The 19684-nt window shown below is 38.0% G+C and overlaps 1 protein-coding gene across 1 annotated transcript in view; it reads right to left on the bottom strand.

The window, feature by feature from the left end:
- LOC149787552 (peroxisomal acyl-coenzyme A oxidase 1-like) overlaps positions 1-19684 on the bottom strand; it is an 81466-nt gene that overhangs the window by 27927 nt on the left and 33855 nt on the right. The window contains exons 7-8 of the mRNA XM_089973697.1: positions 13813-13982; positions 11573-11735 (exon numbers count right to left, since the gene is read on the bottom strand). Coding sequence (XP_089829823.1) covers positions 11573-11735; positions 13813-13982 — 333 coding nt within the window. The remainder of the gene's footprint in view (positions 1-11572; positions 11736-13812; positions 13983-19684) is intronic.

The following is a 19684-nucleotide window of genomic DNA, read 5'->3' as shown; positions in this document are numbered from 1 at the left end:
CTCCAGCAGTCGCTGACCATTCTCGTTGATCTTGCCCCTTTCGTAAAAGCCAAGACAGGTGGACAAGGCCTCATGGTCAGCTCCCACTCTAGCATTGAAATCTCCTAGAAAGTAAAGGCTTTCATTGTTGGGGATACTGGATATTGCCTGATCCAGAGCCTCATAAAACTTGTCTTTCTCCTTGTAGGTGGAGCAGAGGGTTGGGGCGTACACGCTAAAGATATTGACCGGGCCTAAGGATGTTGACAGCCAGAGGGCAAGGATTCTCTCAGTACCTGATGATGGAGGTTCAATGAAGGCGATTAGCGTGTTCTTTATGGCAAAGCCTACACCATGCTGCCTAGGTTCATCCGAGGGCTTCCCCTGCCAAAAGAACGTGTAAATGGCTTCCCTGATGGTGCCGCTGTCAGCCAGTCAGGTCTCCTGGAGGCAGGCAATGTCAATGTTCAATCGGGAGAGTTCTCTGTCAATGACGGCAGTCTTCCGTGCATCATCGATCTGCTGTAGGTCAGCGGTCAATCCAGGACACATGGTCCTGATGTTCCAGGTTGCAAAACAAAGTGTTGGAGTCTTCTTATTTCTTCTTTTAGTCTTTCCTGGTGTGGAGTTTTGTGGCCCGCTTGTCGAGATAGTTCTCTAAGCTCCACGCACCCAGTGAAGCAGGCAGGCCATGGCGGGCAGCACCTTACTGACTGGGGGCTGCCCAGCTTGTGGCGGACGGTAGCTGTCCAGTGAGACCTGGTGATCTCTCCCACCGTCAGAAGTAACCCCTGGCACCAAGCTCTACACCAATCGAGCTTTGACTTAGAACCGGTAAAATGCAACTTCTCGTGTTGTGCTGATGCCGTACGACGACGCTGGAGTGTCCTCTCCAGTGGAGCTATGAAGCCTGGGCAGGGTGGTATGGAGAATCAGCTGTTGTCCATGCAGCAGATCCCCCCTCTGCACGCAGCTGGTGTGCCCAAGGGAACGACGAATGCCGATACAGCTTGGCACCAACGGCGTTGCAGGAGTTGCCGGAATGACATTGAAGTCAATGTCAGACCGCCTTAGGGACTCCATCTCCGGATTTTCTGTCGGGGTTTACTCCCTTAGCCTTTCCCGTGAGTGAGTATAGCCACAAGGCAGCAGAGTTTTGGAATCGGAGTTTTCCTTCTCCTAGATGAGCTACCATCCAAGGTTTACAAGTCCCATCTACCCGAAGCAACTGGTTTTAAGGCGCCAGTGGGCCGCCTTCACCCCTTCTCCTGTTAGTAGAAAACATGGTCTGCCGGGCTTCAAATCTAAGCCACTCGCGAAGACCAGGAGCTGGATTTTAGTTGACAGAGGCAGTCAGAGACGCAAGCTGTATGGGGCATTTTTTGGAGGATTGGGGCGCTTGTCTCCCACTCTCACCCCGGGCAATGTCAACCTTAGACCACAAAGAAGTAAGTGATAGCCAAACATCAGTATCCGTCATTCTTACTATGCTGGAAATGCTCCAAATGTTGCTGGCTCATGAGCATGAAGCTAGTCAGGGTATTCAGACAATGCGTCGTGATATGTTGACATCAGTGAACACACACTTTGCTGACGTTGTCAGCAACAAGAAGCTTGTCTTGGCCATAGTATTAGATCCATGATTCAAACATCACCTATTCAGCGAAGAATTACTTGTGACCAGATCTAAAGAATGGCTTAGAGAAGAATGCATCATAGTTGTGTCAGCTGACAAGCAGGAGGAACCCCTGACCCAAAAAAGAAAAACAAACTGAAACAAACGCCACTGGACCATCAACGTTGCGTCTCCGGGATTTGTTTTCTGTGACCTGTGATGAACCTGCCCATACCATCAATGAAACAACCCACTTGGATGATGCCACTGACATGATGCTTGAATTGTATCTGGCCAGCAATGTGTTGCCATGAGAAGGCATATAAGGCTGGTGGACCGCTTACAGGTTTCAGTTCTCCTACTTGGCCAAATTAGCTAGATGGTATTTGTCTGCGCCAGCTTCATGCGTTCCAAGTGAGTAACTGTTTAGTGACACAGGCCAGATTTTTTCGGATCATTACTTGGTGAGAATTTAGAAATGTTACTGTTGCTTAAATACAACCTACCTCAACTAGGCTTTCAGTATTAGTTGCAGCCAGCATTCAGTGATATCTAAATTTAGTCCTAAAGCATACCTATTATTAATTTTAATTACTATTGGGCTATCATTATTAATATTTTTTTAGCTATTTATTGAAATCTAGTAATGGTGACCTGCATCACTGAATGTAAGTTAAAAGACTAGCTTAATACATTTTCATTCATTTATAGCTAGAATTGGCAAACCATAAGTTTTGTCAGTGTAAGTTTTAAAGTTTTTCAAGTTTTATCTTTGTGTGATCGTTGTTTTCTATAAATTGCAATGTACTTCTTATTGGGTTTCTGTTTTTTTTGTATAGAAGTTCAAATTCACTTGCCACATAAATGACTAATGTTTCTGAACTAGTCATTGTTATAAAACAAATAATAATGAAATAATTGGTCTCATAATCGGTACCGGCAATTTTAATAATTGGCTATATGTGGTATCGACATAATCAGAAAAAACTGACATCGGTACAGCTTTAATTTTTTTGGTCAATTACTTGATGTCTGTTATCTTACATGTGCACAAAAGTGCAGTATCATTGTCAATTAAAACTGCTAGGTAATCAAATCCTTCTAGTTTTAGTTATCACTTCCATTGTCCAAGATTTATGTGGCTTTGTAGTGGCATTTACATGCTACAACTGTAGTCAGGTTTTCTTTAAGCTAACACCTGTTTGAGGTCAAGATTTGGCAGACCAGATCAGATTAGTGGGGCTATCAATGGTGAAATGAGGCTACCCATGGGTGTTATGATTACAGTACCATATAATGTTGTTGATGTTGTTGTTGTTGTTGTTGTTGTAGTGTTTAAGGCCATTTTTCAGCACACGATAGGCTATACATGGCGGCCAGTATTAATGGTAGAGGAAGAACCCGGGAAAACGCCGGAAAGAACCACTGACCCACAAGAAGCTACTCGAAAACTTTCTCACATACCGACATTGGCTGAATCTGAGACTCGAACCCACACAGGCAGAGGTGAGATGGCATTGATCCGTAACAGAGAGCACTTTAGACCACTCGGCCACTCAGTACCCCACCATTTAATGTAAGGAAATGCCTGGTGGTTACTCATGTCAATTTCTCAACTAGTGACATCTTTGAACTTGCCAATAGGAATGACAGCAATTACAGTAACATATAGGATGAGGTGGCAGATGGTAAGACATTTTCAGGTGCAGGTAGTGATATGTCTAGCAAAACTTAGGCAATTTTTAATGCCATTAACCACATGTCTTGTTTTGAGACAATTTATGCCTAATATGAGAAATGTTCTCACAGTTCATATTCCTTCTAGTTATATCACTGCCATAATACTTTTTGACCCCTCTGTCAGCTAAAACTCAATCATCTTTGCAGGCTGTAGTTTCTGCAGAGGCCTGTACACCTGACACAACTAAATAGTAGCACAATATTAATTGGACAAAAATTCAGTTCTTTTAATTATTTTAGATTTCAAACCAAACTTCATATCAATTCAAACTCTGTCATATCCACTTGACATAATGGTCTTTAATAATGATAACCCATTGAGTTGGAACCTGTTTCTTCAAGATGACGACTTTCTGATTTCTTCATCCAATCACAGGATGGGATACTGAATGAGTCTAATTTTGAAAATGTAAATGCTACATGAAGCAACAGAGATATATCCAAAGCCATCCAGTCTGACTGAAAAAAGTCCAAACTCAGAATTATTCATCCAACAATACAAAAATGACAGGAATCAAGATAATTAACAAATATCTATGTCACCAGACAGAAATAGGATTAATGTAAGGAAAGCCTTTCACTTCAAATAGAAATTTTTTTTACACTGTTTGCATTAAACAAGGTAAATAAATTTCATCCAATTTTTAGCAAAAACATTCCGATCAAAGGTTACTCCTGGGAACTAAAGCTGAAGACAGCTCTAGCTAAATTCTTCCTACATTTCCCTAACACATCGAGTGATCTTATCTATAATAAAGCAAAGAGACCACCCTATTTAGGACAGTTCATGTATACTTTATTACTAAATCTGCACATTCAAAACTTCACAGGATAAAAATCACAAGAAGTACAATCGTAATTGCATATAATATAATTATGAATGCCCAAGTGGTATTTTCAACCAAATTTGCAACATTGTGGAATTGAGGGGTGGCAGCTACACCTCCAGCGAAGTAGTCCACAATGAGGCTGTAAGTTGAGGAATTTCTGCTCACAAATAAAGAGTTGAAGATGTTGCATCTTGGTTCAATAAATATGGCCAAGTCCTGTCCACCCAAAGCTGAAAGAGGTCAGGGGGTGGGAGCCAATCTGGGCATCAAAAAAGTAAAAAAACTGAAACCAACTTTTCCTAATAAGATATGTTTCTTCAAAAATGCTTTCCTAATCATAATACCTTATGAGAACTACCACTACCTCACAAATCCAGCCCTCCTAGATACTACTTTTAGGGGGCCCCAAGTGGCCGAGTGGTTGTTGTTCTAGGGTTTAACGCCATTTTTCAGCACAAGATAGGCTATACATGGTGGACATTATAACTGGTGGAGAAAGAACCCTGGAAAACCCAGGGAAGAACCACCGACCCACGAGAAGCTACTGGCAGGCTTTCCCACATACCCACATGCCGATCCTTGGACTCGAACCCACGCAGACAGAGGTGAGATAGCAGTGATCCAAAATGGTGAGCACTTTAGACCACTCGACCACTCGCCAAGTGGTCTAAAGTGCTCACCATTATGGATCACTACCCTCTCACCTGTCTTTGTGGGTTAAATACTCGGAATCAGCCAATGTGGGTATGTGAGAGAGCTTGCCAGTAGCTTCTCGTGGGTTGTTGGTTCTTTCCAGGGTTTTCCCAGCTTCTTCATCCACCATTTATTACTGGCCATCATGAATAGCCTATCTTGTGCTGAAAAATGATGTTAAACCCTACAACAACAACAAAACTACTAATTTTAACTAAAGGGAGCTAAAAGTTGTCTGCCGACCTATTTGGAGCTTGGGCAGAGTGATCTCCTCTTACATATAAGACTTGGCAGCACAGTGTTAGAATATCCCAGTTATTACTGGAGTGCAAGCTCCCTATGGATGTAACTTCACGGAGGCTAAGACGGTGTACCAAATCTGATTGGGTAAGTATTTTCAAAGAAACATATTTCACTATGAAAAATCGTTTTTTATTCAAATATGTTACCCAATCATAATACCTTAGAAGAATGGGTAAGAGGTGGAGGGAGGTATGTCACTTACCCCAGAAATACCATCTCGAGTTCCTAAGGTATTGAGACAGTTTCTAGGTAACCTGACTGGAGGAGTCTCCAACTGTTGGGCTGCAAAAGTTAAAAAGAAATTCCCCCACAAATCCAGCGGTAGCTGCATCTTAAGAAGCTATCGATTAATCTGGAAGGGAGAACTGATGAGCTGTGGATATAGGTCCTTCCAGATCGAATTGGCCTCTCTGGGAAGACAGATCTTGGAGATAAAAGCTAGAGAATGTGGACTGATGTTGGTGGGAAGTGCTAGAACCTCCTGAGCCCAAGTGCATAAACATTGAGCAGGGGTTATTTCCCCTTTACTCCATTACATGATATTCTGTTCTGATCGATACTACTGTCCTTTTATGAGAAGTAAAAAGCAGCTAGATCTCCCTCGACACAATGGCGCTGTTCATATTAATGAATCACCTGAAACCCCAAACTGGGTCTTGTAGATGGTCTTTAGTTGATATGTCCAGATGAGACAGAGGGTTCATGACAAAAGTTTTGCTACCTGTGGAAGAGAAGCAGTTCTCAGCGATGAAAGAGGATGCTGTCATGATTAAGACTGACCCATCTTAAGAGAACTTTCAAGTAAATTGGGTCTGCTGATAGGGCATGTATTTCGAGAATTCTACCTGCAGTTGCTAATGCCACGAGGAAGCAGGTCTTGTATGAAAAGGAGCACCAGAGATGCCATTGAAAATGCTTCATAAGGTGTTTTATCCAGCCAGGTTTATACCTACGATAGGTTCTACTATGGGCCTAAGGTTAGCATTTCTGGCCATGTATACATGAAGTTGGTGAGATGGGCAGATAAGTACTGGGTTTGTCTGATATCCTCTCTCTGATGATGGCGAAAGGTGTCACCAATCATGGAGTGTTAACCTTGGACTGTACTCAGTGTTAACTTGCTCTCTGGGGTCCTCCTTGTTGCTGGAGATAAATCACCAATGTAGGATTGAGATAATCCTTGTTGTTGAGATAAATCACCACTGTATTGTTGTCTGGCAGAATAAGAACTCTCTTGGATCTAAATATTCTTGCAACCAACAAAAGGCTTTCACAATGGCTGTCCTCTCCAGGATTATTGATATGAAGATGTCATTCCTGGGGAAAGCATGCACTGCTTGCATCCCAAAATGATGGTAATGGGTGGGATCCCCAGCCTTCTGTACTTGCGTTGGTATGGACTGTAATCTTGAGTGGGTGGATGCATAGATGCACACCTGCCATGAGCCAAGTTAGGTTGCTCCTAATTCTGCCACTTGTGTCTCAATTGGGTGCAGATTGTGAGAGGATGGTCCAGTGGGCAAGCATGAGGATTCCATTTGTATAGAAAAACAGTAGCAATGCAGTGACTTAGTACCATGATGCCTGCTGCTGCATGGACCAGATAGAATTCCTCCAAAGTTAGGTGTTACCATGGGTTGTTTCAATGCCTGATCCTGAGGGAGACAAAATATGGTGCCTGTGTACTGAAGTCCATACTCATATGAACAAATCGTTGGGATGTTACTAGGTCAGATTTTTGCTTGGTGATGAGAACTCCAGATTGGTAACAAGGGCTATCAAGACTGGTGTTGCTGCATGATGTTCTCCAAGTAATAGTTGCTGCAATACAAATAGTCCAAAGTCCAACAACGAAGTCACAGTAATGATATTGCTCACTTACTGCGCAGTGTCAACAAAGGCAATCCAATCCATACATCTGGAGTGTGACTATGTCATCCCCAATATGGCAAGATCACTGTCATAGCTGGGGTTCCGATTGAAAAGCTGGTGGAAGTGCAAATGGTAAAACCATGGATGAACTGATGATGACGGTAGGCCAGAAAGTAATGTCCTAGACTGCAAATGTAACTAAAGTCAGAACCTTCCATTTGTCATAAGAGCAATAGATGCTGGAGTGCTGGTTCATGTTGTTGGTGGATTTGAGGGAGGACAAAGCTCTAGGGGCAGAAAAATGTTCTCAATGGAGGTTTGAAAGGCAGAATTTTCCCATGGCCTCGTGCAGAGTAGAATAGATGACAGTACAAGCAATATCATCTTGGTTGTGTAGAGTGAGGCTAAGGTTCCCTGTAACATGAGACTTACCTGTCGATGAGGGACATGGTCTGTCACTCACTGAACTCACAGAATGACCTGAATCAGAAACCATGACTTCAATACATTCACTGAGTAAAGTGGCTCTTCTTGTGAAAGATGGTAGAGAATTTGTGAAGTGACATCTGCTGAGGCATGAGGGATCTACTCACATTATCTTGCTGAATGAGTATCATGAGTTAGGCTGGTCCCTGCACATGTCTGCAAAAGCTGGGTTTGACATACTGGAAGCCAACGCTGTTACTGATTCACCTGAAATATTGATGTTTGGCCCTTTGTGATCCCTCATATACGGCCTAGGCTGGTCATGATGGAAATAGGCCATCAGTGTCAGGAGGATTTCATTAGGATCATCAGTTGTGATGGGTTATGATATATTTTATCCATGTAACCTGTTTGTATGTCTGCTGAATGTAAGAGAACTTGGCTGGCTGTTAGCTCTGTCCCGTTCTGTTGGAGGAATCAAGTCAGACCACGAGGAGGCAAGATAGGGAAAGTTCCAAAAATGACGAGTCCTGTGGTAGTGACTTGGGTGCCAGAGCTGTTTCTGAGCATGTCAATGTCCATTGCTTCATGGCTAAAGGGTAAGTTGAATTATCTCTTTTGTTTCCATAAAGATTCACCTTGAGGACAAAATCAGAATGCAGATTGGTGATGTCTTTGTTCTGAGCATTATGTTGTTTGCGCTTTGCCCCTAGTTCTGTAAGACAAGATAGAACAAAATGGATAAAGCTGTAGTCCTGCACCTGTCTTAGAATGCAATGCCTGTGCAGAGCTAAATCATTAAAAGGGTGATCGAGCAATTAATAAGGCAAATAAAGCAAGGAAGCACACAGGTAAAATCTAATGACAATAATACCTGTTTATAAACCTGTGTGTCTACACATGATGTTTTTGAATACCGTGTGGGCACATAGATATACCAAATGATGGCTACCTGGAAAAAGTGATAGCAGACAATTTCAATTACAATGCTTACATGTAGGTAAGGTCAAGGATGGCCTGTACAGGTAGAATCATTGAAGCACGATATTCCAAGGCTAAAAATACTGTGGTAAAAGAATTCACCTTTATATACAAGGACAGAATTATACATATATAACGAGTTCTTCAGAGCATAACGACATGCACACATGTAAATAATGTAGCCTGAACTTGTGAAGTAGCATAGGCAAGAGACTAAGTGCTGATAAACATGATTTATAGTTTATGCATATAAACATGACTCAAATAATTACACGTATATAGTAGTTATATGACCACTAGAGACTTATAAATAAATATAGCAAGAACTGACTGTGAAATCACTTATGCTCCACATGCAAGTACACCTCTCCATCGATAACTCGCGCACAACAGGGTCCACATAGACTGCACTATAAGCGAGGCACGAGTTACCAAGGGACCTCCAAAATTTGAAAAAGTCGTTTTGACATCGAGAAAACTGTAGTGGGGGGCAGCATTAGGGAACTGGGCTGTTTAATGACTGAATCCTCATTTTACAATCACGCTGATAATAACTTTTAATAATGCGATTTTTCTAATGAAGTTGTTCGTTATTCTGTTTAAATAACATTTTTTTTCAAAATATCCAACACCTGAAAGATTGTTCCAACTGGTTTGAACATACATCACGTGTATGCAAAAAATATGTGTATTATGTCACTGCTATTTGTTTTCTTGATGAGTCGGGTTCCTGTAGTGGTGTTTAATAGTATCTTGCCAAATCGGTAGTCCATAATTTGGGAACTAGACTAATTGTTGATACACCACCAAACAACATTCCTTTTTTTCAAAAACACGTGACATTTATTTCGTGACACATCTACGTCGAAACTCAATTAGTATAATGCTAATGTCGTGATTTCATTGGAAGTAATAATAAAATTTCTTATCATCCCTAAGGATATCTCTAAATGCCATTTCAAGAATTCTCTGAAACTCGCTTGCTCACAATGGTCTGTATCTGTGAAATCAAGCTCTTTAATTTACGAAGTATTCATTTTGCTTTGATGCCTTGTTATCTTTGATCACAGTTATGAAAGAGTCAGTTAATTTAAGGTAGTTTCTGTTACATACAAAATAACATTTATTACAGTGTTCGATTGATCAAATGAAGTGAGTTCACCTGAATTACGACTGAGGCCACTAGATTTTAAGTTAGTCCGATTTTTGTGCCTTTTAACTTTTCTTTTATTCCACCTCCTTTTCTTTATTGAAAAGACATAATTAACATGAAAATATAAAGGAGGTCAGCTTTTAATTCAGTGCAACAATACAACAAATACTTCCGCAAGTCACTTATCAAAACACGGTCGGCACTTAATTAGGTTATCAGAGAAACGCTCGCAGACATAGCCGTTACGGTAGATTGACGCATTTTACGTTTAATTACAAGAGGACACATTGCACTTATGACAATTACACTTAAAAGGAACTAAAATTTATTTAATTTGTATTTATTTATTAAAGTACTGCCTCCACTCTGTTCAAGTGACATTTTCATTGATTGAAATGGCCTTACACATCATTAATTGCAGTGTACTAGGAATGTCGTTTGGAAAGAAAATGTAAAAAATTGTATGAGTTATTTTTAAATTTGATATTTCATCGTGTTGATTAAAATTTCCAGGTCCTATCTACTATTTTCAATGATAAAACGAGCAATACATCAAAGTTTCCATTACCAATGTTGATCGCGATTTTCTTCAAGTTCAACAAATAGGGATACATTTTTGTGGTATTTTCGGATTTAAAAAATGGGATCCATGCCTGACACCGCATAATAAGCGGGTTCGCGAGTTATCAGGGCACAAGTTATCGTGGGAGTGGTGTACCTAAATGTGTGATGACAACAATGTGTGGCAACTTGCAAAGGCAGAGCTTTGTCACGATAGAGAAAAAGTTCGAAATATAGATGGAGTATACTTTCCTTAGAAGCAAAAACTTCAACTTGTTGTGGTATATTTTCCACGTATCTTCTGGCTTTTAAGAGGCTGTTTGTGGTATGAGCAGAAGTATTATCTGGGATATTCTTACACTGTGCTGCCATTTCTTATATGTAAGGCAAGCCCGACTGCCAAATAGGTTGGCAGACAACTTTTAGATCCCTTTAGCTAAAAGTAGTATCTGGCAGGGCTGGATTTGTGAGGCAGTAGAAGTTCTCCTAAGGTATTATGATTGGGTAATGTATTTGAAGAAACTAGAAGACTGATTGTTATAATATGAAGTGACTATCAATCATGATTTTGTTTTTGTTGGTTATAATGGTACTCTTAACACAGTGGCTATATCATGCTGAGAAATGGGAATTAAGTTGTTGTTTTCTTGATTTTATGGGATTGCAATTAAATTATTAGATTGATTTTACGAGACATTATATGACAAGCAGAGTTGGGTACTGATAAATGCAGTTATTTCTCAACAGGAGATAAAATAACATCTCTTGTCATTGGCAAATCAGAAACTCCACATAAGGATATATTAACCTTGAATGGAACCTATTTTATTAAATTGTTATTTTTCTTTTTGTTAAATAGCCATACTAAACACGTGCATCTTGGTAGCATACTACTACTGCTAATGATAATACATGTGAAATGATAATAATAATAATCCTGCTAATAATAATGCCAATCCGATCGGTTCATAGTGCATAAATTTGCCAAGAACCAAATTTGAGCGCTATACATGCATTCAGAAGTCGCCTGTCTAAAAAGGCCATTTTTGCATGTTCCCATTGGTGACTGCTGTCGAAAGGTTTGACTATATTCATAGTTGGGTTTCTTTTCAACATCAGTCAAAAAGAGAACGACTGACAAATTATTTTTAAAGAACGCATTAAAAATTTAGTTTAGAAACAAATATCAGATGTAAAAACTTTCATCTGCATGTTGTAAAATAGTTCTTTTTGCAATTAAAATTGCTAGCAGTATAGCATGCGTCAATGATGTCATAAACGTGATTATGTCAAGCAGTGTCATCAAGTGCACAACAGAAAGAATAAAAGATCATGCTAGGTAGTATAGCTGATTCCTGCATAGACATTCCTTTGGAAAAATATAAGTTCAATCTGTTGTTAAAAATGAGGATTACTAACCTGTCCCAGTAATTGGTTGTTGCCCCTCATTATCTGAGAATAGGCTATCTCATACTCCTTCATCATAGCCTCATGTGTGAAGAACAATGCATAGCTGGCTGCCAGGGAGGGAAAAATCTTGTACTGTTGAGTCTGATAGTCAAGTACCTGCATCTCAGGGCCTCTGGAAACCAAAGAGTGATTCCTCACTAGCCTTCTAATTTCAAGCCAGGAACTGACTCAATTACTCTATTTTCAGTGAACACAATTTTGTTGCAAACATTTATGAATTATATTTAAATTGCCATTTCAGCCACATGACAACACAATAAGTACACTGCAACATCACATGCAAATTAATGATGTCAAAACAAAAAGAATCACTGCAAATTACACCATGTTGTTCAGTCAATGAAAAATGTTTCTAACAGTAATCATGTAGCAATACTTTTCATCACACAATATTCACTTTCAAAGAATTTTTTTTTAACCTGATATTGTTCAGCATTGTTTAACATACAATATACCTTACATTTGTGCAAATTGACTATAAATTCAATAACACATCACCAACAGCACAATATCAGAATAATATCATATCAGCAGTATACAAAAATATGTATAATATTTAATGGCACATCTACACAACACTGGCTATTCTGAACCAATTAAAAGTCCTAAAAATATAAAGATTAAAAACTGCCAATAAATTCAGTAAGATAAACCTTTCAAATAAACGTAAACTTGTAGATGAAACAAAAAAAGGTGAAACCATTAAAATTCTTTAATATGTCATTTATCCAATTTCTGTAGTCATTAGAATGTGATTACTTTTCTCACTGTTCAAATAATTTCTGTGCAAATGAAAATTAGAATTTTTCCCAAAATGTCTCTTCTGGAAATTTATATCTCTATTTTGTACTGATGTGTCCAGTATGTTCAATACTGGCTGGAAATGGGCTAGACAAACTATGCTGTATCCTTGCTTGCAAATAAAAACACTTATATGTTAATGTGTAGTGTTTTTCTTCTGTAAATAAAGAATACTAGTTGTACTTCTGGTCCTGGTTTATACTGAGATATATGGTCAATGGAATTTTTTTTAAATAGAGGTCAAGTTTTGTTAGATGTACATCACCAACCATTATTGTTTATGCTAAAAGAGACTTCCACCTTTTTGAATATGAACTCAAAACAACGGCAACAGCAAAAAGTGGGTCTGCAAATCTGATAGACTATACATAGTAAAGTAAATATAGTTTCATTTATAATGTAATAGGTAAAGAAAATTCAATTATTTTGCCCTCTCTGCATCATAGTTCATAACTTCAAAATTGTTTGGATAAGGACAAATTAGTGGTGAAAATAGGGTGATCCCTCCAAGAAATAATAATTATCATATAGGTCATCTGCCAGTCTCTGGCCCTCTCAGACAATCAAAAGACAAAATAAGCTTGGAGGGACAGGTGAGTTCAGTCTGTAATCAATGCAGTTTCAAGATATGACAGTCATCTTTTCATTTGCCTGTTTATAGGGTAATACATTCCATAGTTTATATTCCAACTTTACTATTTTCTGCCAGCTTTAAAAAAATACCTGTTGTCAAGAAATTGTATGTACTCTTGAAAATGATTAAAAATTTATTTAAATAATGTGTCCACTAAATCTAAGGGTCTGGATTTCTAGATTAATGACAGTATATAAAATAAAATATAAACTTTAAGGTACAAAATATAAAATCCTTAAAATAAAGCCAAAATCTGTCATAAAAACTGCAACTTTAAATGAATTTTATTATAACTAATATTATTATGTTTCTTATCTTATTGGTGTTGTCTAATGTTGTAAAGTGCTTAGAGCTTCTAAAAATTAGGCACTATACAAAGTCATCATCATTATTATTATTATTATTAATTTACTTCAAACATTTTTACCTTAATAGGCATTAGTCAATATACTTGACAAGAATGTCTTCCAATGTCAGTGAACACTGGCAGAGTATGTACTCTGGTCGAAGTTCATCATCCAGAAGATATAAATGAGTCAGTAATGCATCAAAATCACAGAATTTTATCTTATATAAAAAAGTTGAGTGTAATGTAATTTTATGACATCAATTAGTTGCAGCAAGCATGACACATGGCCTCATTATTTTCATAATATGATATTATATATGTTAATATGAAATGTAATTTCTTCAACAGCTTGTTATAAATTTAATATTTTAACAATCCTTTTCATATGTCAGAAGACCATCTTACCCTGCTTGTAATGATGACTGTCTCCTAACTGCACTATATCTAATGGCTATTAGGGATCCATTTTTCATTGTGTCTTCTGCCCACTTGATAATGGAAAGCCTCACCAAAACCATAGTGGCATAATTTGCTTTGTTGGTGGAAGTCTGAATAAATCTACCATCTTTTGTCACCTATGAATAATATTATATCAAGAGAAGAAAAGATTAGACTGTGTGTTTACAAAACTTTAATCAGAAATAAAGCTCAAGGTCAAAGTATGAAAATTATAACATTCAGGAACTTTTCTTAAAATAATGATAATCATTTGACTCAGAGTCTTTAACTCTACTAAATTTCAACGACAAAGATGCACTCTGTGTGTAATAGATGAATTGGGATTCTTCAGCTTGTGCTTGGAATTCATGCTAAAACATTTCAACGAATAATATGTGTGCTTTATACAGCCAATCAAAATACACTCTGTATTGTAAACTGCATTCTAATAGCAGGAAATTCTGTCTATATTACTATTTTAAAAAGCTATCATTCCAGTAATACATACCACTAACTGTTTATATGACTGATGAAGAAACAAAGCATAAGTAATCTATGGCAAAACTGTCCCCCAACAACAACAACAACATTTACATCATCGCTACATGTTGATTTGCACAATGTTGTTTTGTTTAAGGACCGTATGTTTTCAATTGCAATTAAATATGTAAAACTTAGCTGTGTTTTTATTGAACATTTTTGATTTTTTCATGTGTATGCAACTCCCTACTAATACAAAAATTGCTATAGGAATAATTGAATCACTATACATATTTTCACTATACGCCAGACTTCTGGTACACTCATGCTCTTTATTTTTCCCCAAAATAATCAACTGAAGTTCTGTCCAGATAAGGCATATGAAGCTTCATATTGTCAACCTTCAAATGTGTAGGTTAATTTGTCAACACATAATCAAGGTTGGAGAGGAGATCGGATAATTCTTTATTTTCTATAATATCTTCCATGATGACGAACAGTGTCAGTGATCATGGAGTGGTAACCTTGACTGTGCTTGGTGCTTATCCCTTGTCAAAGCGCCAGAAGAGGACGTTTCAGGTATAGATGACTGTAGAATGTGTTCAGAGTGGAGGATCTTCTTGCTTGGGCAACTCTCTCCATGAGAAATGTTTGTTTCTGACGGTGTGTTTCATATGATGCAGATGTGCAGGATCAGGAGGCCTTAGTTGCATGTGATCCAACTGCCATCATGGTTTTTTGAACAGATGAGGGAAATTAGTTATTTTTCTGGGAATTTCCATTGCGAGATTGAGGTCATTGATCAACGATTTCTCCCATCTGTGTGGTAAAACAACAATGAGGTAACACTTAGCTTTGCTTGCTTTTTCTATAACCTTTGGAATTAGAGTTGTTGGAGGTTGTGTCCAGGCTGTTCCAGTCTATGGATAGCACCTTGAATGCCCAGACTTGGGATCTGGAACTGGTGAGACAAAGGATGGGAGCTCAGTATTCCACCTTGTCACAATGGCCAATCCCATCAGGTGCATATCTGAGTAAAAACAGAGTATTGGATTCATCCATCTTATCAGCTGATTTGTTCCAGGACAAAGAATCTGCTATTCTGTTTAGGCATCTTGGAATATTATGTACTTGGACATGGATTTGTTATAGACAACACTACTTTAGAAAGTCCAGTCCAACACCACTATGCAAGTTGTGGGGACTTGGTTCCACCTTGCTGTTTAAGATAAATTGCCACTATAGAGTTGTCAGATAGAATGAGGACTCTGCATCTTTTAAGTCCATGCTGATAGAAAAGTTTCCCTCTTGAACAGCATTCAAAAATGCACTGTGGTGTTTCTGTTGAAAACCAATAAAAAAAGCATGAATGAATTGATTGAGAGAACTTAGGTCAATGACAGATCGCAGAGTGCTGTTTGCCTTGGGACCAAGGAATGTCTGAAATAAATCCTAACTCAACTTCTACTGGCTTCTTCAGGAGAATGTTGTGTTTATTTCTTACTGCAAGTCGTGGCTTTGAATGGGTCTGTGGAAATGTTTGTAGCTGATGGGACAGATGAGGTGGTGTTCTGAAACTGATAGAGAGTCCTTTAGAAAACATTTGTTGAGTTCAGTGACCCATGGGCAAATTTTGTCCAATTCGGCATCAAATAACGGAAGCCTTCCTCCTACCAGGACCTGTGAGAAGGATGGTGTGGAGACGATGTCATTTTGGGGAGATGGAGGCGGTCCTGTAGAGAAACTTTGGTGAACACAATTGTTACTTCCCTGTCTTTTGTCCATGGTGGTTAGTGAGAGCAACAGTTTTTGATGTAAGGAACTATAATAGGATGATTTGCCAGAGGTTTGTGTTTGAGTGGTATCCCTTGGTTCCTTTCATTGATTTCCTGAAATGTCCCTCTATCAATGTTGCAGTTGAGGGGCGCAAAAATGTCTCCTTAGTGGCTTGTTTGTGTACTTTATCAATCTGACCACTGAAGTAGATTAGATCGTAGATTGGCCTTATGATAATCTTAAAGAAAGATGGAGGTGGAGAGCAGTATATCTTGTTCCACCGTTTGTAAATTTGCAGCTGCTATGATGGCACTGGCTAAGCTATGCTGAGCAGTTCTGTTAAAGACCCAGGTAATTCTGGAGACCAACTTCCATGCATATACCATGGAATTTAGAATACGAGATGATGTGCATTTTCCCGCCTGTTAGAAGACAGCCATCTATACTAAATCCAACATACAGTCTACAGCTACCACATTACAGACCAATTGGTGAGAGTCACTGAAAGATGTTTGAGCCATAAAAAAGTATGGTTTTGTCATCACCAAAGCTGCAATGTCCCAATTAACTGTTGGGGTTTCCAATTCAAAAAGGTGTGTATGGCAAGAGTAGAACTGGCAGCGAAAATCTGATGCAAACAGTTCTGTGATTATCCATGATTCTGCCAAACTGTGGAAGGAATTGAAGTTGGATTCTTCCTTTTAGATGACAAGATCATCTGCTGCTGGAACTCTAGTCCAGGTAGTTGAGAAGGTAGGAGGAGGAAATTAGAACTCCCGAGGTAAAACGCAGAAAAAAACTTCTTCAGTGAAAGCTCTGAAGGCTGACTCTTCCTGCAACATAGTGAGATTGAGAAGTGAAGAAGGAGCCTGAGAGCAAGTATCGTCGTCTCTGCTTGCATGAGGTGAGGCTGACATCTGTTGAGTTGCCTGAGACAGAACTGGTGAACAGTATCACTGACAAAACTTGTCAAGTACCCATTTTACGGGAAAATAATATATTATCAATGCTTGCTCAATTATCCATCATAAATACTAGGGGTGGGGTGGACAGACTGGATAATATAATTCAATATTCTACTCTCTGCTGTTCTGCAGTGAAGTGAAGTCATAGTTATAAAACAAATGTGTCACTGAATACCGGCTTTATTTTCTTTTTCTTTTGTCCTTTAGAGACTATATGTACACAACAATTTATTCTTATGTTGCAGATTTTATATGCATAAAAATAAATATTAAACATGTAACAATTGTTTTAAGTATTTGTTTCATATGGAACAAGGTCATACTTAATACACATGGCTTTACAATGGTACATATTTTTGTGCCTGCTTTTATCCCTCAAACAATGGCCATGACTTTAGTGCATGCATCATTTTCTTCAGCTAACTGACTTAACTGCTTATAGCACATTCCAGTACATAACATGGTCATGTTTTATGGACCCAAACCATGAGGTTATAGCAGAGTCAAATCATTTAAAAACCCAATGTCACAACAATGAGTGACCTATTAAAATGAAAAAGGATGCAGAAAAAAAATTATTCAATCCTTTGGGAAATATAGCATTTTCATAAAATCTCAAGACTGGGAAAAGAAGTAAGGTGAAATTAGTGACTAAGCAAACCAAAGCAAGTTGTTGTTGTGGGTTTAACACCATTTTTCAGCACAAGGTATACATTACAAGAGGCCAGTACAACTGGTGGAGGATGAACCAGGAAAAGCCTGTGAAGAACTACCTACACACAAGAAGCTACTGGCAAGCTCTCTCACATACCCACATCAACTGAGCTTGAGACTCAAACCCATGCAGTCAGAGAAGAGATAGCAATGATCTGGAATGGTGAGTGCTTTAGACCACTCAGCCACTTGGGGCCCTCAAGCCAATGTAAAAAATATTCTATGTAAACTTCAAGATCTACAGTTTGCTTTGCAACAACTTCATGATTTTATCTATCCAAAGGTGAAGTTCTGTAATGTTTGCATCTTTATTATCGTTTCTATAGTTCTCCCACTGTATTTATTATGAAGAGATATTATAACTCTGTTAGGTAAAAATGATAAGAAAATTACCACATTACAATTGAGTACATTTTGGTTTTGATATAAAAAAGTTAAATAAGTCAATAAAATCAATAACCATTTATGGCATTTTTATAATAATTGTGGACAAATAAATCCTCTGAAATATTAACTGATACACAGCTGTAACTCCTCTAAAGAATGATGTCAAAATAGGAATGAGTCATTTTGAAGTAAACAACAAATTATACAAAGCTATGACACAATAACAGAATCAGGATGAGGGTCAACTTCATTTCTAGAACATTAAAAGTTGGCAACATGATCTGGATTTTCCAAGTGAAAAACTAATGGCCTAAACTTCTATACAAGTAAACCTGTTTATCCCCATTAATAATGTTCTGAATATTCAATCTATAATCATAAACAATTAATAGCTATGTAATATGTTCTTGTGTAAAATAACAAGATTTTTGTCAATTACTAACCAGGGTCAATCACACAATGTAGATATATGTAACATAAAATCATGGAGAAAAGTCAAAACACAATACAAATTAAATATACAAAACTGCATACAATCTTGGCAAGGTATGAAATGTGTACATCTTCATACACACAACTATGACAGGGTATTCACAAAATGTGTACATCTTCATACATACAACCATGACAGGGTATTCACAAAATGTGTACATCTTCATACACACAACCATGACAGGGTATTCACAAAATGTGTACATTTTCATACACACAACTATGACAGGGTATTCACAAAATATGGACATCTTCATACACACAACTATGACAGGGCATTCACAAAATGTGGACATTTTCATACACACAACTATGACAGGGTATTCACAAAATGTGTACATCTTCATACACACAACCATGACAGGGTATTCACAAAATGTGTACATTTTCATACACACAACTATGACAGGGTATTCACAAAATGTGGACATTTTCATACACACAACCATGACAGGGTATTCACAAAATGTGGACATTTTCATACACACAAGTATGACAGGGTATTCACAAAATGTGGACATTTTCATACACACAACTATGACAGGGTATTCACAAAATGTGGACATTTTCATACACACAACTATGACAGGGTATTCACAAAATGTGGACATTTTCATACACACAACTATGACAGGGTATTCACAAAATGTGGACATTTTCATACACACAACCATGGCAGGGTATTCACAAAATGTGGACATTTTCATACACACAACCATGACATCATACTTATAAAACATGGAGATTTTAATATATACAACCATGACAGTTCTTCTAAATAGGGACATTTTCATATAAACAACTTACAGAAACATTTTCTCCTGGATATTTAAAAAAAAACGGGTTTCCTACTGAATGAGACATTTAATCAAAATATTCTTGGTGTGATTCATACCAAAGAGACATTATCATGTACTGGTTTATTAATGAAGCAGATTAAAGTTTAAAATTATTGTTATTTTGTTGACATTTAATTTACAAAACTATAAATATCAGTAAAATTGTTTTTCAACTGACTATCTGGC

The sequence above is a fragment of the Sinohyriopsis cumingii genome, chromosome 11 (assembly GCF_028554795.1).
Source record: "Sinohyriopsis cumingii isolate HCF-2022 chromosome 11, ASM2855479v2, whole genome shotgun sequence".
NCBI lineage: Eukaryota > Metazoa > Mollusca > Bivalvia > Unionida > Unionidae > Sinohyriopsis > Sinohyriopsis cumingii.
This window is presented reverse-complemented; position numbering and strand designations above follow the sequence as displayed.